This window comes from Pogona vitticeps, chromosome 2 (genome assembly GCF_051106095.1).
Source record: "Pogona vitticeps strain Pit_001003342236 chromosome 2, PviZW2.1, whole genome shotgun sequence".
Classification (NCBI taxonomy): Eukaryota; Metazoa; Chordata; class Lepidosauria; order Squamata; family Agamidae; genus Pogona; species Pogona vitticeps.
The window spans coordinates 302,799,157-302,822,706 of NC_135784.1; the positions used below are offsets into that span (position 1 = coordinate 302,799,157).

Sequence of the window (23,550 nt, forward strand, 5' to 3'; positions counted from 1 at the left end):
AAAAGGTTGGGAACCGCTGCTTTAAGATATCTAGTATGCATACTGTCTTGGAGTAAATCTTATTGATTGAAGTATGGATTATTTCTGAGTAGGCATACATAAGAATATCTCAGCCCATCCGTCTCCAGTCTGCAATATGGGGAATAATAAGCCAACCTGATTTATATGTTGTTCTAATGAGTTGAACAAGATAATGTATTTAAGTCATTTTAGCAATAAAAAGCATTTTAAAAGATTTTTCAATGTTCAGATTAGCATGAGCACAGTAAGTAATAATTATAATTATAGTTTCGCTGATAATAAGAATAACCATATAATTTTTGGATTTTCAGATTACTGCAGTAACAGTAGTAATAACAAGCATTTCCACAGGGCTCAACATTCAGGATACTACAATTGTATGTGCAATTGAAATACGAACCTGTGATTCTCAAACGTCAGGTTTTGGGTGCATAGGTCACAAGGGAAAGCATTATTTTCTTAATAAAAGTCCATTATAGGATGTCCCCTCCCTTGCAGCTTTCAGGTCTGTGCTAAAGACAGTCAGTTAGTGCTGCTGAGGCCCCAAGCAGTGGTTTGTGGTGTTAACCCCATGGAGCTTGTTTGTATCTTTCAACATCGGCCAGAGGGCTCTTCCAACACTTAATCGCTTGCCTGTTCCGTTCGTGTCTGAGCAAAAGACAGCATTTTCTCCCCATTAAGTGGCCGGAACTACATGGAAGCTATAACATTCAGCACAGAACTTTAACACATGCCCTAAAGCTCTTAGTTGTGGGTCTTGCTGATATCTCATGGTGCTGAACAGAGAATGCATTCTTTTGAATGCAAGTGCCTAAAATGTTTTTTGGAGGGTGGGGAGTAGAGTGTTCTTCAAGGCCAGTGCTACTGTTTGTCACATTTCTGTTATGAGAACTAGAACTCCAGCGCAGCACCTTCTTGAACAGATTCTTGACTTGAAACCACATTTGCTATAAATGGGTTACATTTTTGTATTCGTTGGGAGAGTGGTTCTCAACCTGTGCTCGAATCTTCGAAACCTATGATTCGTGAAGAGTTTTGAAAAGTATGTTGCTGTGATTCTAACCCTTATGCTCCCTTCTGAGACAGTTGATGTTCAAGGAAAATATTAAGATCCTGCATAATATACATCTTCTAATGTCATTGTGTAATTTAGCATGGGATATTAATAATAGTGTAGGTTACAGTCAGTTGTAGCCTGGTCAAGTTCATTTCGGGCTGCAACCCAACGTGTTGAACACAGTGAAACCATTAATACACCCACAGCTTGTGGGTGTAATTATAAAGGAGAAGGATCCCCTCCCATTTTTCAGAGTGGGTGTGGGGGTATAATTAGCTTCCTTCCCCTCACCCCTCCTAAATCTTTTAATCTACAGTCACCGTATAGTCAACTCCTTGCAAATCTAGTAAAGTGAAAGGTATTGTCTGTCTCCGTTGATTTGCGTAATGTCAAACAATGAGCATCTTATTTGCATTACCCAAAACACATCAAAGGGTTGACATATCCCGAACAGAAATGGTTTAGCAAACTGCTGAAACAGCGCTTTTCAGAGTTGGTTTTAGGGAATGTCAAAGAGTTCCTTGGGAGCCTTTTGAGGCTCCTCAGTGAGACCAGAAATGACAAGGAAGCTTTAGCAGAGAGGTCTGGGACTACAGACCTTCCTTTCCAATTTGCAGTTGCCAGAGGTGTCTTTGGTGTGTTGAGATGTTTTTCCTCAATTTATGCGAGGCAGCCATTTAGCCTATGAGGATTGTTATTCAGTGCTCTGTGAGTTTCCTCCCAGTAACCTGTAGTACGTTCTCTGTGGAAACACAGAGGTCTCTTGAAAAAGCGAGAAACCACACACCAGTCCAAAACTATGTTCAATACTGACTTTTGTTGGACTTCCAAGGGAGTTCCGTGGTCAGGAGATTAGCTGAGACGTCTCCATCTTTTCTTGTGATCAGATGTGTCCTGCCCTGACCTATGGGACACAAGGGACAAGGCAGGGCAAGAGTTAAGTTTTTTTTTTTTTTGTTCCAACATGGAGTTGACGGAAGGCTTTATACTTCCTTCAGGTGGCCAGGGCCAGATTGCCCTTCATGAATCACCAGCAAGATGTATTCGGTCACGCTAATGGTGCAAAGTGGCCAGCTTCAACTTTATGGGATGGCTTGACTGGCAGTGATGAGGAAAATAGCACTTCAGGAGGCAGATGGAGGTTGCTATGTTAATTTCCTATCGAGGGTGAAAAATATTTCTGGACCCCATAGCTTACAGTGTCCCACAACTGGTTTGGTCAGTGGCTGCAGGATTGTGGAAGTGGTAACCTAAGACTCAGAACACTTCCCACATCTGTCTGCCATAATGTCTCAGGGCAATTGACATAGTGTTATTTTGGGTCATTGGGAGAGCAGCCTGGCAGGTGTCAATATTGATTGATTTTCTTGGCAGCCATGCTAGGGTGCCAGCTGCTGATGTCAAACCGGCAACCTCCCCAGGAATTTTGCCAGACTCGCCAATAAACCACTTCCTATCCAGAAACCAAAGCACATTTTTCCTTGCGTAGTTAAAAAAAACAACAACCTGATTGCTTCCTTTTAAATTTGGTTTCCCTTTCATCTCCTTTTTAAAGACATTCTGTTTTAATTGGCTTTTTATATGAAATTACTGTATTTTATTTTATTACAGTACATAAAGCAACCCAAATGCCAGGTGGCCAGGGTTATTATTGTTATGTTTTGCAATTAGAATTCACCAGGAAAATCAAGGAACTGCATGCAGATTTGCTCAATTTGCATAATTTGTTCCTTAGGCAGATCATGGCCTGCATTCACAGGCCTGTGCATAAAGTTGCATGACTCGTGAAATGTTTTCTTGGCCAAGCTTCCTAGCGATCTGCTCCTGGATCTTGTTTGTCTCCAGGCGTGGCCACTAGGAGAGTGAAACACCATGTGTGGTTAAAAAAAAAAAAGAAAAGAAAACCACATGGAAGAATCTGTCTTCATGGAAGCACACAAGTTAGTTACAAACTCTTTGGATTAGTGTAATGGAAGAGAGTTCTCCGGGACTTGCTGCTTCTGAAGACCACACTAAAACCTCAGTTTATCAGCAGAATTCAGAACAGGACATCGTGGGAAGAATGTATGTGTCAGAAAAGCTCATAGGGGAAGTGTTGTTCCTTGTAAAGCAAAACACAGACGTCATGTGAGTTTCCTTGCCTCATAAAATGGAGCTAATGAAGTGGGGTGGAGGAAATCTCAGTGTGATTAAGTCTTACAAGGCTTACGGAATAAAAAGGAGAGGTGGAGATATATTTGTGGTTGTAACAGATAGGACTATATTCCGGACTGCAGCTCCCTCCCCCCCCAAAAATCTCACAGCCTGCTTGGCCACTGGACATAGTGGTGGTAGCCCAACAGAACAACTTCCCCTGCTTTGGCAATGTGTCGTTCATCCTGTAGTTGCAGAGACCTTTCCTTTGTGGAAACGAGTGGCTATGGTTGTGTTGACTGTTGTTGGCACGATCAAAAGATGATTAACTGAACTAAGAACATCGGCATCCCACCCCAGTTGTTTGCTGGATGATATTTGCACAGGCAAGTCAGCTTCTGTTTGAGATTTATTTTTTATTTTTTTAGAGCAAGCTCATTTGAGGTCTTGAGATCAAATTACGTTTGGCTTTCAATCCAGCAGCGCTAGCAAGAAGGTTCGTTCTTCTATTTCTAAATACAAAGATTAGTGCCGGGGATAAGGGTAGGTAGTATGTGGCAGGGTCCATTTTGTGTTTTCTGTAATTACACAGGTGCATAATTGTCCAGAAATGTTTTACTTGCCATGTTCCCATTCAGCTACACGACTCTACAGGTTTGGTTAGTGAGATAGCTGCATGGTTTATTTTCTCTTGGCTGGGAGCCTTGAGAGGATGAATAGAGGGAGGGGATCAGAGACTGGGAGGGTTGGTGTTTCCTTTTGCCAAGAGCCATGGGGAGACTCCCGACACATTATTCCAACCTTCTATTCTTTCTTCTTTCTTGTTTGCTTACTTGAATGCGGTGCCAGGTCTGCCAGCAGAGAAATTTAATCATTTTAAAGTAAACCTCGCCGTAAGTAAGTAAGTAAGTAAGTAAGTAAGTAAGTAAGTAAGTAAGTAAGTAAGTAAGTAAGTAAGTAAGTAAGTAAGTAAGTAAGTAAGTAAGTTTGTTTTTTAAGGACACCAGCTTCTGGTGTTTTTTTTTTTAAATTTTCCCATTCCTATGCTATTTTTCCCCAAGGCCACTGTGCAGTGGTATAATCCGAAACCCTGTGTTGTAGTGCTTCCTGTGCAACTGGAATGACATCATAAACGTCAGATTGCTGCTAATTAAAGATCTCTGCTTCAGTTTGCATTGTCCAATTTGAAGTGCAATTTGGGGTGTGCAATTTGCATGCAATGAGACAAAGTCGCACGCACCCCAGAATGAGAGCAGGGATTCTTTAATTTGTGGCTGTCTGCTAGTGAGGATGGTGTCATTCACATTGTGCAGATAGAGCAATGCAACAGGGTACTCCATAGAGACATAAAAACAGACACGGTGACCAGACATAGTCAACTTGGGGCCCTTCTGATGGTGTCCAACAACTCCCATTGTATCTCATTGTGCGAGCTTGGGCTGATGGAAGTTGCTGCGGCTGATCGAAGTTGGGGTTCAGGAGCTCCAGGGAGGCCACTGGCTACCCATAGTTGATCCCACCCACTACTGCAGCTCTAACAATAGCCTGCCATCTCCATCTAGGAAGCTTATAGTAGGGAACTTCCCTTGTAACTAATCTGATATTCAAAGATAAGCCACCATGGAGGTTCTATCCAACTAATGACTAGCATAGCAACCTCAACCCACCAAACTCATCTGATACTGGAAACGAATCAGGTCAGGCTTGGGTAGTACGAGAATCTCAGACCATCAGGTACGGATTTCCAGCTAAACGAAGGAAAGAATCATGTCTGAGTTGAAAATAGTGGGATAAATGGACACAGTGTTCCCATCTGTCCATAAATTTGTACAATCTTTTTAAAAGTATATACCATATTTTTCCATGTATAAGACTATACTTTTGTCTAAAATCTTTAGACTAAAAATTGAGGGTCATCTTATACACGGAGGTAAGCTGAGGAGAGAACAAAAACAAGTGGAGGGAAAAGCAGGGATCAAAGCGATCCTGCAGTGCTTTGATCCCTTTCCCCCTACACTTGCTAAGCCCGACTTAGATTTCTTCATTTTGGATAGAAAAGTGGGGGCGTCTTATACATGGCGGTGTCTTATACATGGAGAAAAATACAGTAATTTGCTTGCCATTCATCATGTTTTCTAACTATGATGTAAATCCACAACATTTTAAATATTTGAATATTTTCCTGTTATAATTTCCATTCTACCTTGCTTCTGGAGCCAAACATTTCTTGGAGTCAAAGGCTAAAATCTTGTACCATTGTATTTCTGAGTTTAATTAAAGGCAGACATACATCTGATTGCAGTGCTGAATATGGCTTGTTGTATAGCTTTTTTGAGCAAATAAACAGAACAGCTCTCGACAAGGCAAACAATTATCATCAGAAAATTGCTGATAAGCCAGATCTATCTATGTGCCTGTCCGTCCGTCTGTCCATCCATGCAGTCTTTCACAAGATTTTGGCCTATGTCTGCATCAGCCATAATTGCAGTATGAGTAATTGCACAAAATTGTCCTAAAATACATGTGTGCGTGGCTGAATGGCTGGGATATGCTTACAGAACCTGCTCTTCTTCCTGCCATGAAAAAACATTTCTCAATGTGGTGCCACTCAAATGTCTTGGAGTGCAGTTCCTGTGATTCCCTGGGCATTTTGAAGGACATTAGTGACTGAGATTTCAGGTCTTCCTGAGATAGGGAGGAAAGGAGTATTATATTTCTTGTTTATATTTCTTGTTTATATTTCTTGCTAATAGATAACTGGACAGTTTAGGAATCTGACGAGGTGATAACATGGTAATCCATCTAGTGATGAATCCTCAAAGGTCACACATTTGCTGAAATCACATGAAAATAGAGCAAGTCATTCCCTCCAATCGACAAGCGAAGCAATCCTATTTGCTGCGTGTGACTCTTTGAATACAGTTAGAGAATAATAGGACATACTTTAAGACTAGAACCAGCAGTGCTTCCAGTTGTGAACATATCTGTTTGTCTGTTTGGGTCCTGGGTGAACCCCATCTGAAGCCATCTCAGTCTCGATCATAAGGGAATTTTCTTTAAAATATGGAGATGAACATTTGCAAAACTGCCTGATTTTGGCAAAGAGTGTTATCAGTAGTCTGGAGATGGAACTTAGAACATTTAAATGAAATCTAAAGCTCTATTTACACGTGCATGAGAAAGCATCTACAGAAAGACATCTCTCCATGTGAGCATCTTAATGTTTATTCTTGTCCTGTGCCATTTGATCTGGACCCCGATTGCAAATTCCAGCATAAATTCTTGAACATAGTGGCCCAATGACTTTTGGAAGATGTGCTCAAGGTAACAGTGCTTTATCTTATCCATATGTCTTTGGGTACTGATTCTTCCATTCCAGAAAATACTGAAAGTTGGAATTGGGTAAGTGGACTCTTCAAGTTGCACCACAGCTGTAGGTTGCTCGCACACACCCCCTTCAACAGAAGTGGATTTCTTTATGGCCTGGTTAGGGTATCTATGTCTCTCTAGTGAATTAAAGAGTGACTAATCTGCATTGTGGAAGGCCTGAGTAATTGTAAAAGCGACCCACGCTCTTCAGTCTTTCATAAGATTTTGCCCTCTGTCTCTATCAGCCGTTTGCCATAATTGCAGTATGATTAGAATGCGGCGGCCAGACTTCTCAGTGGGACGAGAAAACATCAGCATATTTCCCCCACTCTGGCTGCCTTGCATTAGCTGCCCGTTTGTTTCCGCATTGATTTCATAGTGTTAATGGTGACATATAAAGCCCTAAACAGTTTAGGACCTCGATATCTCCCACCTAGATCTACCTGAATCACTTGTTCTAGCCAGGAAGAGTGGCTGAGGGGCCTAACGCCGAGGGAGGCCCAGAGAGAAAGAACGAGAAACTGGGCCATCTCAGCGGTGGCCCCTCGTCGTTGGAACAGTCTGCCCCCAGAAATTGGCCTGGCTCCCTCACCGGGTGTTTTTAAGAGCCAACTTTAAGACCTGGCTCTTTAGGCAGCCTTTCCCTCCTGTCATTACTTGAATTTTCCCCCCATCTTGAACTATATTATTATCATTGTATTTTATTTTACAGTATTATATTGTTTTTATTCTGTTTATTATTGTTAGCCGCCCAGAGTAGGCTTTGGTCTAGATGGGCAGGGTATAAATTTAATAAATAAATAAATAAATAAATAAATAAATAAATAAATAAATAAATAAATAAATAAATAAATAAATAAATAAATAAATAAGACTAATTGCAACAACATTGTTCTAAAATACATGCATGCATAGCTAAATGGCTGGGACTTCCTCACAGAACCTGCTCTTCCTCCTGCCATGAAAAAAAACGTTTCTCAAAGTGATTCCACCCAAATGTCCTGTAGTACAGTTCTTGGGGATTCCCAGTCGTTTTGAAGGGTATTGGCTGGCGAAGTTTGGGGTAAAACAAACGTCAGCTGATGGAGTTTGCATCCAGCCACAGGATTTTACATAAATAACAGTCTGCATTTGTCATCTTTTCCATTTATCACCCTAAGACAATTAACCTTGATAAAGAGAAACAGCTGCTGATTCATCATTCCCACTCTCCCAGCCCCAATGGGACCGGGTTGTGGGAGACAGAGTTGAATCTACTATGAAAGTAACGAAGTCTCGACTCCCACAGGGGTCCACATATTGTTAAAAAATCATTATAATCTGTTGCAGAACAACTCCGTTGAAGAAGGTAACAGTGGTTACCCAGCCTTGGTTGCTGTTTGCAAAGGGCTCCCCATAACAGTTCAGGCTTCAGGGCTCCAAAAATCTAGTTCTGCCACTGTGTGGAAAGCTGTTGTTGTTGTTAAGTCATGTCCGACTCTTCGTGACCCCATGGACCAAAGCACGCCAGGCCCTCCCGTCTTCCACTGCCTCCCAGAGTTGTGTCAAATTCATCTTGGTGGCTTCGATGACCCTGTCAATCCGTCCTCTGTCGTCTCCTTCTCCTCTTGCCTTCACGCTTTCCCAACATCAGGGTCTTTTCCAGAGAGTCTTCTCTTCTCATGAGATGGTCAAAGTATTGGAGCCTCAGCTTCAGGATCTGTCCTTCCAGTGAGCACTCAGGGTTGATTTCCTTCAGAATGGATAGGTTTGTTCTCCTTGCACTCCAGGGGACTCTCAAGAGCCTCCTCCAGCACCACAAGCTGGAAAGCTAACCTACACATTCAGAGAAAGACATGTTGGGATCTTTGACCCTTCGATAGCAGATTTTCTTCTATAATGTTTTGAATAATTGGGATGGAAGGTGAGGAGGAGGAATCAATGTTGAGGATTATGAGAACATAATCTAGAAAACAGGAATTAGTCCTTGAATAAACAAACAGATACTATTTTCAGGAACATTATTTTGCATTTTTAACGTGTATTATTGCAGCATACAAGGAAACACGTTGTTTTGGTTTTCCTTCTACAATTGTGATACACTTGTTTCGCCAGGAACAAAAATATAATATAAAAAAGAATATGAGTTGTATTAGCAGCTGTGTTACTCTTTTTCTTGCCTAGCATTTTCCAGCCTCCATTGGCAGAAAGACATGCACTCTCTGTACAATAGATAGTCCTTGGTTGCTCGCTGCCTTCTTTGAAGTTCACACAAAACCGTGGTTTAAGAAGCTCATATGTACCCTGTCTGTAGAATAGAGACCCAGACCTTCAGAATGCAAGAAATGACTGTGAAGCAAAATTTCTTTAAAAAAAAAATACATTTGCCTTTTCTTCCTTGACAATCCATTCCCCTTTCTAACATTTCAGCCCCTACCTGTTGTAACTAAGCCATTCATGTATTCATCTCTGATCAGAAGGAGTTTCACCGCTTTTCCATTTTGAAGAAAATCCTGCCGTACAAACAATAGCCATAGCTGCTTATAAATATCAAACACGACGGGTATTCATTAAAAAGTGGGAAGTGCCACTGTTCACCTGAGGCCTATTTAGAGTTTCATCACCTGGTGTTGCTCTTGTGTGAATAGAAGAACACAGTTCTCTCTTCCCACCTGCTCTCTGTGTGCAATCCTCACAAATGGTGTTCATAAACAATGATCAGCCTGTGTTTCCTGGATACACCTGTGTCCAGATCCATTAGGGGACTCACCAAAACAGCTTCACCCAGGAAAGAAAGAAAGTGGAATGAGAAACTAAAAAAGAATTCTCCCTTTTTTTAAACCACTCTTCTTAAGGCCAGTCCAAGATTTATTCCTGTAGCAACTTCTTTCTTGAGCATCTTTTTTTTTTTTCCGGAAGGCCAGCCCAAGACATATTGCTGCCTGAACTGAAGCAATAAAGGACAGTGGGCCTTTCCATAACCTAAATTATGTTGGCATAAGACGTCGTAGAAGATGCCATAATTGGTTTTTCTCCCTCCCTGACAGTAAAAATCCAATAATTGCATGTTAAATAACGAATAATTTGCTTCCTTTCATGATGCCCGTAATTTCTGCATGCAGCGGCTGCCTCACCCTGCCTAAAGATAGGGCCAGTCTTGTTTATGCTGGTAACTGGTGTCGAAAGGCTTACAGCCCCTGAAACCAGAATTAATTTCCATAAACAATCACTGGTAGGTGCTGGAAGCTCCCACGGATTTGTCTGTTTCCCTTTTCAAGCTGTCTATATTGATGGCCGTCACTAGATCACGAAAGTGCTTCTTTCTGGCTTTCCTGAATATTTCTTTCCTCTTTTTGCTTTTAGTGGAGGAAGCCAGATTCTCATACTGTGAGTGGAAATGCTGGAAAGGTTTTCTGGTCCACATTTTATAGCCAGCTGGCTTCATTTGCATTTTACAGAGTAAATTTATAGGTTGAGATTAGCCTTTTGGATTCTGCTTTTCTTTTTGTGGTGCAGAATGATATTGTCGTTGTTTTAGTGGTGTCCGACTCTTCGTGACCCCATGAACCAGAGCATGCCAGGCCCTCCTATCTTCCACTGCCTCCCGTAGTTCTGTCAATTTCATGTTGATTGCTTCGCAGACACTGTCCAGCCATCTTATCCTCTGTCGTCCCCTTCTCCTCTTGCCGTCACACTTTCCTAACATCAAGGTCTTTTCCAAGGAGTCTTCTCTTCTCATGAGATGGCCAAAGTAATGATGTAGGCATACTCAAAAGCAAATGATCCTGTTGGGCATTCAAAGAGGATGACTTTGATTGGGGAGCAATGATTGATTTACTCGCAAATCCAAGCAAAGGGCTATAAACAGGAATGTCCCAAAAGGCCTTCTCAACTAAAATTCCTGGTTGATTAGTGACATAAAAAACCCGAGACGTTCAAGAGGTTCTCAAACAGGCTAGATTAAAGATAACTGTTCAATCTTTTTAAGGGAGTCTTGTTTGGGAATGCCATTATTGTTTGCTTTTCTTCCCTTTGAGAGTAAGAAATCCTTGCTGACTCACTGCAGGTCATCCAGAGAAGCCAATGCTGGCTGCAGATCTACTTCTGGGCCACCTCTGGTTTAACAGACTGTTTTGGTTTAACAAAACACTCCTTCCCATGGGGCACTGTAGGCATAAGTCTGGAAATCTTTCCCAATGGATTCTAGGAGGCAGACGCTTGCTGGTGCTACTTCATTGTTTTTTTATTTTGTCATTGCGACTCCCTATTGTCTGTCTGTCACGTGTCATTTTGCAGTCGTTGCTGAACGACTTACCCCCGTGGCACCACAAGGACACATCCCTAGGCCTCAGGTTTTAACCCAGCCTGAAAATCTGCCATCCTGGTAGCGACCCTCCATCCGATCGACATGTTTGACATGGTACAAGTGACATATTGGAGATGCTGTGAACAAATGCTGAAAGGAGAGTCACTCTTTCCACCCGAGCCATGCAGGAACAAGGGGATCACTCACGGTTTTGTTAGTGGAAGCGAGTTGTCCTTGATGTCTTGAGGACATGGATTATTCCATTAGGAAGCAGGGCTGTGATGGAAGTGTTTGTCCCACTTCCCTCCATCCTGGGAGCCGATTCACACCTCTGTCAGTCCTGCTTGCAGATAAAAAACCTCAGCCCCTATAGCCGATGACCCTGCACCTGCTATGAATACTAAGTCTTCTGCTAGGATATAAAACTCTTCCTGCCAGTTAATTTGAGCCCACTGATGGCTCTTATCCTGGTTTCAGAGTAATTGTTTCTCTTGTCCGTGGCCTCCCCTCCTTCCATTTCACTGCATATTTATTAGGTTCTCTGCTGAGGCTATCTGTGGCCACATTAAACCAATTTACTCCTTGAGACGTCTGACCTTCGATCTGCCAGCTGCATCTGACTTTCTGTGCTAGCAAAAGCAGAAGGACCCTTTTAACCAGCAGAGGATGCTTGTACCTCTGAATCTTGCTTGGTCTTGCTGGGAAATCAATTATTGCTCCCTAATCAGTGAAAGTCATTTTTATGCTAATAGACTTTTCTATTAGGTCCCTCTGTTTTCCTGATGACCTGGTCATGTCATCTTAGTTAAAAATATGGAACTGGTGCCATTTTATCCATGTCTACTTTGAGGGCGACATTGTTTGCACACTGTTGATAAAATGCCTGGTGCCAGGATCTGCTGGGAGTTGAAGAGAAAGTGATTAGTACACACTGCGGTGTGCCCGAGGGGAAAGGAAAGTGTCCATAGAGTATTTCCAGGATTCGGTATGGGGTCCTACTCTTTAAGTACCATTGGCTTCTCCTGCTTGAATGGTTTAGACTGCATGAATAGTCTTGGAAGGAGCAAAATGCAGTCTGAGCCAAACTGGTTATCGTAAACTGCCTAGAGAAGTGTCTGGCTAAATAAATAAAATAAAATAACCTAGCTTGCAATGAGTTTCAGAGTAGAATTCGGAGAGTGTCATATTTCGGCTTGTTTGCAAATCAAACCTTGGTCAGGCTCATATAGTGAATGCAGTCATCCACAGATCTCCCATCTTAAGCAGGGCAAAACAATCCATTGTAATGAAAACACTGAATGGTGTCCAGTTTTCAGGCACAGATTTATGTTGACAAACTTCATATTTTGCATCACTATGCCCAGCTTGATTTAGATGTCTCATCAAACCTGCTTTTTCTTAATGCATTTTTAAATGATGGCACTTAAAATTAGAAGTTTGGATAAAGTCTTCCAGATTGCCGGGAGTAAATTGGTGTATATCACTGAACTGCTGGATTGGGCCGCGAAGACAAGAGTTTGGGAGTTTGATTCCCTGCTGTGCCTCCTTGAGAGGGACTGGACTCAGTGATCCAGTTCTGAGATGATAATTATATACATGGGTCCACCCTATCTCAAGGACCATATTTACTTACTTACCCTACTTACTTACTTATATCTTGCCTTTTTCCCCATAAAGGTACACCAGGCGGCGTATAACAGTTAAAAACTATATGTCTAAACACATGCACGTTCTTCCATTTGTTTGAACTTTCGGATTTTCGTGGGAGACTTGTATTTCTATCCTGCCAGACTCAGAGGCGTACGCGTATTTGAGAGGGACCAAGGATAGGGGACTTCCCATCAAGGGATGCTAAGCAAGTTCCCTTCCTGAGGCAGGCAGGGTTCTGGCCACTGACTACAGAGATGAAGGAATTGCATTGTGCATGTGTGCACCCTGTACTGTGTGCCCAGATTTTGGCTGAGATGCCCACCTATGAGAGGTTTAAACCAGGATGGCTGCTGTGTTTTCTTTTATGGTGTTTTTAAGATATTCTCTTTCCCCCCTCTTTAATTGCATTTTCAGTTCAGTTTGAACGCGAGCCGCCTTGAGTCGTTTGTTAGGCAGAAAGGTGGAATATAAATCTAAGTCAGTCAGTAGGTATCCTGCGCTCCCATTTCCTGGGGTATATATGTAGCAAATGTGTAATCAGAATTGGCCCAGCTCTTTCTCTGTGTCACACACCCACAGCCAGTGAGCTGAAAATAACAAAATCACAGCTGAGGAAATGACCACATAATATCATGGCTGACCTTGGTGCATTTGCAAAGGTAAAGTTTGGTTTCTATTAATAAATAAATTGAAAGAGGGGAAGTCCTGGGATGGTGGCAGCCTTATATAGAGCCATCTTCTAGCCGTAGCAGCAGCATCTCCTGTGCAATTATCTGACTACCCCTACGGCCACAAGGGAAAGTGCCCGCCACAAGGGCTTTTTAATATTTTTAGTAACCGTGGGATGGGCGAGGTCAGGGGGCTTCCTCTACGCTGGCTTCCTGCAGCAAATGTGGAGAGGCAGTGTAAACCAAAGTTCACAATAGGCTCTTTTTAAATGGTGTGAAAATAGGCGTTTGGGGTGACAGACAAAACATTAGTGATTCGAGTTCAGATTTTGTTTCAGCCATGAAACGTGTGTGTGTGTGTGTCTGTGTGTGTGTGTGTCTGTGTGTCTCTGTGTGTGGGCATGCGTATGCCCTTGGCCAAACTGTTCTTTCTTGGCCTCAGTTTCCCTGCCTGTAAAATGGGAAAATGAATGTGGGAAGTTGTCAAGGATAGGTCCTTAAGAAATGGTTAGCTCCTGCGTTCAAAGTTATTAGATCAATACAGTGATCTCCTCAGAGTAGGAGGGTAGGGATGCAAATCTTTACTTATTTTAACTTTAGAGGCAAGAGTGAAAGATTTCAAGTTTTATCCCTGTTGGGTGAGATTATGAGAGTTATATTTTTTCATTTCTCAGCCCAGTAATGCTTTCTTTAACTGGCAACAATCTCTCTGAAGCTGCAGACCACGGATGACCTTTTCCCAGGTCACCTAGATCAGTTCTTACTCCATTATTTTACTCCCACAGGATCCAAATTCTACTCCAAAGTAAACTTCCATTCAATAAACTACCCCTCCTTAGATCCATGGTTACATTGTGACCTTACTCTAGTCAAATCAAATTCAACACAGAGAGTGTGCACCTCGTTATTTTGTTCCAGAGCTGTTGGGAAGGGGATGGGATGAAATGGTTGATGGACAGCCAGAGTCACTCTCCTCCGCCTCTGAAAGTAAGACCAGCCAATGCCAAGCAAGCAGCTAGGAATGGAGATTGATTCATGTAATATAAGTTTCATCCACATTTTTCGTTTTACAAACGTAATTCATTTCTGTCCCATTTATGAGACAAAAATTTTGCAATTTTGTGGTGGTGGTGGTGGGGTTTCTGCACAAACAGCTCATACTTTCCCCCATGTTTTTTCCCTTTGTATTCTCACTTTCCTATACCGTTTTCCCTAAATTGTTGTAAGCAGTTCTCCCTTATCGATTGGCCAGAATTCTATTGGTGGTTTAGACTTGTGTAAGGGAAATAATGCAAGTCTAGATGGCAAATTGACACTGATTAACAAGGGGCTGGTTGTGTTCCTAGACTTGTGCCTCATCACACAACCAGGTGCATGGACAGGAATGCATCCAGGATCTTGTTGATTTTTTTTTAAAAAAAGTTTTCTATTGACAATCTGTTGCATAAGAGAACATATAAATTGTAACACACTCAAAGTAATTGTGACGAGGTTCGTCTCTGGCCGGGGGGGGGTTGGGTGGTAAAGGCGGGAAACAAACGCGGAGGCGAGTTCGAATCTCGAGAACTAACAACTTTATTGGCATGAACACTCAATTCCACGGGATCGAACGGATCCTTCAAAACATCATCGGTTAACAGGGCGTATTTCTTTGGTCTAACCACAGGCTGACACATCTCATCATCTACCATGGGGCCGGGCCAAACCGCTCGCGATCCGTCGGGGTTCTTAAAGGTGCACTCCTGACGGCGCAGATGGTCCCACAGCAGGGGTGGCGGGCCCAATCCCCCTCCAAGGGTTTCTGTTGGAACTCGGGGCCCGGGCGGATAACCCTCCGACCCCCACCATGGTAGCCCACCGGGAAGACCGAAACCCTCCATTCCAAGGGTTCATACGTCCTACCGCGACCGCAGGTTATGGGAGGTTCAGGCAGCAGTCCTTCTCCTACTGGTAAGCTCTGGGCACCAGGGGACCCGTCCGCTAAGCTCTTGGCATCCTTTAACCAATCTGTCTGCACCCCTCTCGTGGTGCATCTGCCCAGCTCTCCTTCTCCCAGCCAACTGAACTCCCGCGCAAAATCTCCTTCCCCTTTCACCTCCTCCCACATGATCAGGTCCATCTCGGCTCCGCCCTCATCCACCAAGCACACTTCAGTAGGCCTTCTCTGTAGTTCTTCCTCACTCTCTATTTCTACTAGTATCCCTTCTGTACAGCCACTCGCGCTTTTCGGGCTTTCTTCTTCTGGGGACGGCACACTGGGTCCCACTCCTTCACACGCCCCCCTCTCTGAGTGGGCCGTCCTCCAAGGAAGGTTCTCCTTTTCCCCTTCCTGTCGAGAGAAATAGTCGGCATTAGTGTGTGCCTTCCCCTTTCTATACTGTACCTGAAATGAGAATGGTTGTAAGCTAAGATACCATCTGGTCAGGCGGGCGTTGGTATCCTTCATGCGATTAAGCCACTGCAAGGGCGCATGATCTGTCACTAGCATGAACGGAGCCCCTAACAAATAATACCTTAGGGCGTGTACTGCCCACTTCACCGCCAAGGCTTCTTTCTCGATTGTCGCATACTTTTGTTCCCGGTTACTCAACTTTTTACTTAAGTACATTACCGGGTATTCCACCCCATCTCTCCTTTGAGATAAGACCGCGCCAATTCCCCTGTCAGAGGCATCCGTTTGCACCCAGAAAGGTAACTTGAAATCCGGAGCATACCTAGAAGGTAACGTTGCCAAAATCTCCTTAAGCTGTCTGAACGAGTGCTGTTCTGCTATACCCCATAGGATGCTTTTCCCTTTCCGCTTCCGTGTCAAATCCGTGAGGGGAGCTGCCACCTCCGCAAAATTGGGCACAAATTGTCTGTAGTATCCTGCTAGCCCCAAAAATTGCTGGACCTCTTTCTTAGTTTTGGGTACCGTCCATGATACAACTTTGTCTACTTTATCGGACACCGGTTGTATTTTTCCACCTTCCACCTGAAACCCTAAGAACTGTACCCCTCTTCGCGCGATCTTGCACTTATCCGGGTTCACTTTCAGCCCTGCCTTCTCGATCTCCCCGAGCACCCGTTTTATGTGTTCCAGATGTTCTTCCCAAGACTTACTATAGATCAAGATATCATCGATGTAGGCCCCCGCGAAATCCCTAACCGGGGCTAAAACTTGATCCATCAGCCTTTGGAACGTGGCGGCGGCGCCGTGCAACCCGAATGGCATTTTTTTGAACTGGTACAGCCCCTGGGGTGTCACAAAGGATGTTTTCTCCTTGTCTTCCTCTCTTAAAGGGATCTGCCAATAACCTTTGGTAAGGTCAAGCGAGGTCAGATAGACTGACCCGCCCAATTTTTCCAATAGGTCGTCCACCCGGGGCATGGGGTACGCGTCAAATTTGGAAACTTCGTTCAATTGTCTGAAATCTACACATAGACGCATCTTCCCGTCAGCCTTTGGCACCATCACCGGATAGCTACGCCACGGGCTCCGCGAGGGTTCTATAATACCCAGGTGCAACATGTCCTCAACCTCCCTACTGATAGCCTCTTTAAGATGGTACGGCCAGGTTCTGTTCCCTGATCTCGTCACAACTCCTGCTGGAGTGTGTATCTCATGTTGTATCAGCCGTGTTTCACCGGGTACCCCTGAAAACAAATGCTGGAATTCGCCCTCTAGCTGCAATAAGTCCTGTTGTTGTGCCGCAGGTAAGGTCTCATCAATAGGTAACCGGCCCTCTATCCGTCCCCAAGAACCAACTTCTGGCCCAAACTCCTGCTCCTCCACTTCCCCCCACAACGCCTCTCTTTCTTTCCACTCCTTAAGGAGGTTGACGTGGAAGATACCCTTCTTCTTAGTCTTGTCCGGCATATATATTTCATAGTCGACATCTCCTATTTTCTGTACCACCTCATACGGGCCTTGCCAAGTCGCGAACAACTTGGCTTGCTCAGAAGGCATCAACAACAGAACCTTTTGCCCTGGTACGAACTCCCGCACTTTCACTCTTTGGTCGTACCTCCTCTTTTGCCCGGCTTGGGCCTGGCCAAGGTTGGCCTTGGCCAGTCCCACTGCTGTCCTTAGGTGCTCTCTCATTTCGATCACTTGTTGGATAGTGATCCGCGCGTCATCAGGACCTTCCTCCCACCTTTCTTTTACCAGGTCCAGAATACCTCTGGGGTTCCACCCATACATTAGTTCGAATGGAGAAAATCCTGTAGAGGACTGTGGTACCTCCCTTATGGCAAACATTAAAGGAGCTACTAACAAATGCCATCGTCGGGGTTTTTCCATGACCAATTTCCGCAACATGCCTTTCAGGGTCTTGTTGAAACGTTCCACCAAGCCGTTACTCTGAGGATGATACACGGCGGTGTGAATGGGTTTCACCTCCAGGAGGCGCCACAATTCCTTCAAGGTTTGGCTCATGAAATTCGTGCCTTGGTCAGTAAGTATTTCCTTGGGGAACCCCAGCCTCGTGAACACCTGCATCAACTCCCGCGCTAGCACTTTGGCTGTGGTCGATCTCAGTGGGACTGCTTCAGGATATCGGGTGGCATAATCTATGATCACCAATATATGAGTGTGCCCCCCTTGTGACTTAAGCAGTGGTCCCACAATGTCCAATCCAATTCTTTGAAAGGGGTGATCCATAAGAGGCAATGGGATTAACTCAGCCCCCGTGGGTGGCTTCCTTTGGGTTTTCTGACATTGTGGGCAAGTTTCACAGTACTCTTTCACCCCCTTCCGCAATTCCGGCCACCAGAATCGCTGCTCTATCCTAGCCCTCATTTTTTCTTCTGCCAAATGTCCTGCCAAGGGAATATCATGAGCCAATTCCATAACTTTCGACCTCCACTTGGAAGGTACCACCAACCTCCTACTTGCATCCTCATGCACATAATACAACAGATTGTTATCCATTTCCCACCCCCTTTGTCCTCTTACAATGGTTCCCGATGGCTGAGCCGCCAGCAGGGGCTCCCGCAGCGACGCGTCATCCTGCTGCATGGCTCTCACTTGCTCCCGCGACGTTCTCTGCAAAAAATCGGACTGATCCTTACTATCCTCCTCATCCCCTTGCAGCCCTTCCTTAACCGACCCCACATTGCGGGAGCCCACCCAGTCCCGACCAAGCAACATTTCACGCGTCAGTCCTGGAACGACCCCGATTTTCATATGTCTCTCGTCGTCCCCTACTTTCACTGTAGCCCACATAGTTTGGTACTTTTTTAGGTCCCCGTGGATGCATCGCACCGATAGTCCTCCATCTGTCTTATCGCCCGGTAGATCTCTCACCAGGGTCGTCCCGCATCCCATGTCTATGAGGGCTCTCTTTTTCACCCCATTCACCCAAGCGTCTATTTCCCATCGTTCCGAGGTCGGGCCCTTAGTCTCCACCGCGCGCGTTAAGCGCCCCACCCACGAACAATCAATCCCGGGGCAATTCCTTTTCACGTGGCCCGGAACCCCACAGGAATAACAGACGATCCTCCCCTCTTTGTTGTCCTTCCCTACCACTCCCGGGGTGTAGAGGGGCCGTCCGTCCTTGCCCTCTTTCCAGCCCGTGCCCGGCGCGTAAATCCTTTGATCAACTGTAATAGGCCGGACAGGCTTGGGTGCAAACGGCTCGAAACCTTTCCCGCGCGCTCTAGCCGATCCGCTCATCTCCGTGCCCGCCTTCGCAGTAAGGTTGGAAGTCGAAAGCGAAACCTCTCCTCCTCGTGGTCGCTGCCTCTCCGCCCAGGGGGCGGTCACTTCCTTGTTCGCTTCTTCCGTGTTGCTGAAGTCCTCCAGCAGCGTAATCTCCCTCTCTAGCGTTTTGGGATTATTCTTCTGCACCCAGTTTTTCGCGCCGGTTCCTAGGGACTGCACAAGCTGTTCCAGCACAACCGCATCCACTAGCTTGTCACCATCGTTTTCGGCTGGTTTCAACCACCTCATCGCATTCGCTCTCATTCTCTGTGCGACCGTACGCGGGTGGGTTCCTGGCTTCCATTTCAACTCCCTTAGTCTCTTTCTATAAGTTTCCTCCGTTAAGTTCAAGGTGTTCAAAATAGCATTTTTCACCGCGTCGTACCGCGTCGCCTCCTGAACCCCCAGGGTATCAACCACCTCCTGCAACAGGCCGGTGAGACATGGTATGAGCACCAGAGTCCACTGGTCCCGTGGCCACCCTGCAGCCGTGGCCACTCTCTCGAACGTGTGCAGGTACGCCTCAGGGTCATCCGTGGCGGTCATCTTCTGTATTCGGATTGGGGCCGGTCCCGCCACTAGGCTGCCCCTGACGCTAGCCAGATTCCTGCCGCCCCTCTCCTCTTCACTCCCTCTCTCGCGCATCTGCCGGGCCATCAAGATTTGCTGCTCCGTCAGGTTTTCTATAAGTCGGGCTTGTCTCTCCATCGCTTCTCGCAACCGGTCCACCTCTTGGTTTCCCGCCAATTCCGTCCCCCCGGCCCCACGTTGGGCGCCACTGTGACGAGGTTCGTCTCTGGCCGGGGGGGGTTGGGTGGTAAAGGCGGGAAACAAACGCGGAGGCGAGTTCGAATCTCGAGAACTAACAACTTTATTGGCATGAACACTCAATTCCACGGGATCGAACGGATCCTTCAAAACATCATCGGTTAACAGGGCGTATTTCTTTGGTCTAACCACAGGCTGACACATCTCATCATCTACCATGGGGCCGGGCCAAACCGCTCGCGATCCGTCGGGGTTCTTAAAGGTGCACTCCTGACGGCGCAGATGGTCCCACAGCAGGGGTGGCAGGCCCAATCCCCCTCCAAGGGTTTCTGTTGGAACTCGGGGCCCGGGCGGATAACCCTCCGACCCCCACCATGGTAGCCCACCGGGAAGACCGAAACCCTCCATTCCAAGGGTTCATACGTCCTACCGCGACCGCAGGTTATGGGAGGTTCAGGCAGCAGTCCTTCTCCTACTGGTAAGCTCTGGGCACCAGGGGACCCGTCCGCTAAGCTCTTGGCATCCTTTAACCAATCTGTCTGCACCCCTCTCGTGGTGCATCTGCCCAGCTCTCCTTCTCCCAGCCAACTGAACTCCCGCGCAAAATCTCCTTCCCCTTTCACCTCCTCCCACATGATCAGGTCCATCTCGGCTCCGCCCTCATCCACCAAGCACACTTCGGTAGGCCTCCCCTGTAGTTCTTCCTCACTCTCTATTTCTACTAGTATCCCTTCTGTACAGCCACTCGCGCTTTTCGGGCTTTCTTCTTCTGGGGACGGCACACTGGGTCCCACTCCTTCACAGTAATCCTCTTATTTATGCACAATAATAACATTATCTCTTTAACTGCCTCAATCTCTTCCATGGCTCATTAGCCATATTTTGCATCTGAGATACAAAACTTGTATCTCAGCCAATTTCCCACTTTGTCTTCTATATTTTTTGATTCAGTACCAAAGATCAACTGAGAGCACAGGAATACATCCAGGGTCTTGTTACTATGTACAACGGGGACGCTCATTACCTTAGTACCTGCGCTCGTAATCTCTAGATTAGACTACTGTAACGCGCTCTACGTGGGGCTCCCTTTGAAGCTGATGCGGAAACTTCAGGTGGTTCAGAATGCGGCGGCCAGACTCCTCACCGGAGTGAGAAAATACCAACATATCTCTCCTACTCTGGCCATGCTGCACTGGCTGCCCATTCGTTTCCGCATTGACTTCAAAGTGTTAATGCTTACATATAAGGCCCTAAACGGTTTAGGACCTCAATACTTGGCGGAACACTTACTCCCAACTAATTCTACCCATGTCACCCATGCGAGCCAGGAGGTGAGGCTGAGGAGCCTAACGCCGAGGGAGGCCCGGAAAGAAAGGACACTAAACCGGGCCTTCTTGGCGGTGGCTCCTCGCCTCTGGAATAGCCTTCCTCTGATTATTTGTGCGGCCCCTACGCTGGGCACTTTTAAGAGTCAACTAAAAACATGGTTGTATGTTCAGGCCTTCTCTCCTGTCATTATTTAATTCTTTCTTTATTTTTTCTTTCATTTATTATTTGTTTTATTATTGTATGTGTTATGGACTGTTTGTAAAATTCTTATGTTTTCGTATACACCTTATTGGAAGCCGCCCAGAGTGGTCGACCAGACCAGATGGGTGGGATATAAATCAAATAAATAAATAAAATAAATAAATTCCCTGCCGTGACTTGCACAGTGTTCCTGCATGGTCAATAAGATTCTGACCATTGCAATTTTCATATGTTATTTTTGCTAATTTTTTTAGAAATTTGCTTTTATTGCAAAACTGTATTGCACAATTTGTAGAAGAGTGGAGCATTGCTTATTTTTGTGGAATAAGAAATAGCTGCCCTACAAGATAATAACATGTCGCATTTGTGTAACGTGGGATGGTTAAAGTGCACGTAGCACAGAATCCCCAGACTCCGCCCTCGTTCTGGCCAAAAAAGGGAAGACAAGAGAAAGGTATATGGCTATTTCTGGAAGCCTCTGAGGCTGGCCAACCCCCTTCCTAATAGGATGCAGTATTAAAATTCCTATTTTTCCAGAGATGATGAAGAAGAAGTGGGTGACCAGTCACGTTAACTTCTTTTCATTTGTCTATTTTCCTTCACTGCCGCAAAACACTTTGTAAGTAGCATCGTCCCTCCAAGAGAGGGGTGGGGTTTCTCCGCCTTTAATAGTTGTGCATTATTGTAGTGGAGCCATGGCTGCTGGGGTCTAAGTGCTGGGACTTTTTAATTGCAGGGATGATGATGACTTCATCTGCCCCTTAGGCCTCCCTGTTCCCGTTGAGCTTAGAGGTAATTTTCATAATAGTTGCAGGGATGGGTTGAAGGGTGATGGCTTTTCCCGGTAACAATATTTTGCTATAAACTGTCTCTGTAATTATGCAAAGAATGCTGGGAGAGTGTGGTCCTGAATGGACAATTAACACTCATTAGCTTTACAGCTGATCTGCTCCAGTGTTATAATGGGTTTTTTAAATACATGGAATGATACCTGCCTGCATTTTTGACTCTCCTTCCGGAAGTGGCTGTAGGCACTCGTCATGCAGCAAAATTCACTCCTCCACCCATGTCATTGTGTAGAATAGGGAAATTCAGCAAGTGTAATGTTCATGGCAAGCTGTGCCTTTTAGAATTTCCTTTTCTTTGTAGCTATTAGCAGATCTACAACCTTGTCCTGTATTGTAACTAGCTACCGTATCTATAAGATAGGGGTATAAATCCTCACTTCTCTTGTTCTCGTAGGAAAATACAAAAATGATGGACTTGTTCTGATAGTATCAACAAGAGCTGTGAGGATGATTTTGACGCTAAAACTGTACAGTAAATTGTGCAAAACTGTGATAACGGTTGCTTTGTTGCAGGGGCTTGAGATCAACAGATGGGTTTGTATCTTTATGGTCATGCAGTCATTTTGTTTCAGCCGTACATGTTTTCATATGTCTGTGCACCGCCCTGTACTCCACATGGGAAAAAGTAGTTTTGTGTGGAGACATTTTGCACAAATTGTGGAAATACCAATGGGAAAACAGAGGCCCCTTGCCTTGCATTAGGAGGGCGACACATCTGAGAAGGACCAGTGATTTCTCTACTGACTCTCTGGGCTTACCTGGCAGAGGTGAGACCTGCATTAGTAACTCAAGAAGACCCTTTTTTCAGGTAACTCAGGGCCTAATCATATAGACCGTCTGTATCGCTTTTCAGTCGGGCTTCAGGCCGTGCCATGGAACAGAGACGGCATTGGTCGCCCTGTACGATGACCTACTGAGGGAGGCTGACAGGGGAAAAATTTCTCTGTTAGTCCTTCTCGACATCTCAGCGGCCTTCAATACCGTCGACCACGATATCCTCCTGGGGAGGCTCTCCGAGCTGGGAATTGGTGGCCTGGCGTTTGCCTGGCTCCGTTCCTTCTTGGAGGACCGTCCCCAGAGAGTACAGCTTGGGGAGAGTGTCTCGGCCCCGTGGAGCCTCAGTTGTGGGGTTCCACAGGGGTCGATTATCTCCCCAATGTTGTTTAATATCTTCATGAGGCCGCTGGGCGGGGTCATCAGGGGATGTGGAGCGTCGTGTCATCAGTATGCGGATGACACCCAGCTCTACATCTACTTTAATCCAACTGCAGGTGATGCCGTCCTGTCCCTCCAGCGCTGCCTGGGGACCGTACTGGAGTGGATGCAGGAGAACGGGCTGAGGCTGAACCCGGACAAGACGGAGGTCTTGAGGGTGGGTGCCCCCACTGTTGGCGGCTTGGGCGACTCCCTCTCATTTGGGGGGGTGGCTCTTGCCGCAAAGAGTGGGGTTCGCAGTCTGGGGATCCACCTGGACCCGGCGCTCTCCATGGAGACTCAGGTGGCGTCCGTGGTCCGCACCGCCTTTTTTCATCTCTGGC

The 23,550-nt window shown here is 45.5% G+C and overlaps 2 protein-coding genes across 5 annotated transcripts in view; one reads left to right on the top strand and one right to left on the bottom strand.

Annotated features, from left to right (window-relative positions):
• ZBTB7C (zinc finger and BTB domain containing 7C) overlaps positions 1–23,550 on the top strand; it is a 265,388-nt gene that overhangs the window by 153,002 nt on the left and 88,836 nt on the right. The window lies entirely within an intron of this gene.
• On the bottom strand, positions 14,743–19,253 carry LOC140703010 (uncharacterized). Its single transcript, XM_078384140.1, has 2 exons — positions 18,120–19,253; positions 14,743–15,512 (listed from the first exon to the last, which is right to left on the bottom strand). The coding sequence occupies exons 1-2, from the start codon at positions 19,128–19,130 to the stop codon at positions 14,868–14,870; spliced, it is 1,656 nt and encodes a 551-aa protein (XP_078240266.1). The 5' UTR covers positions 19,131–19,253; the 3' UTR covers positions 14,743–14,867.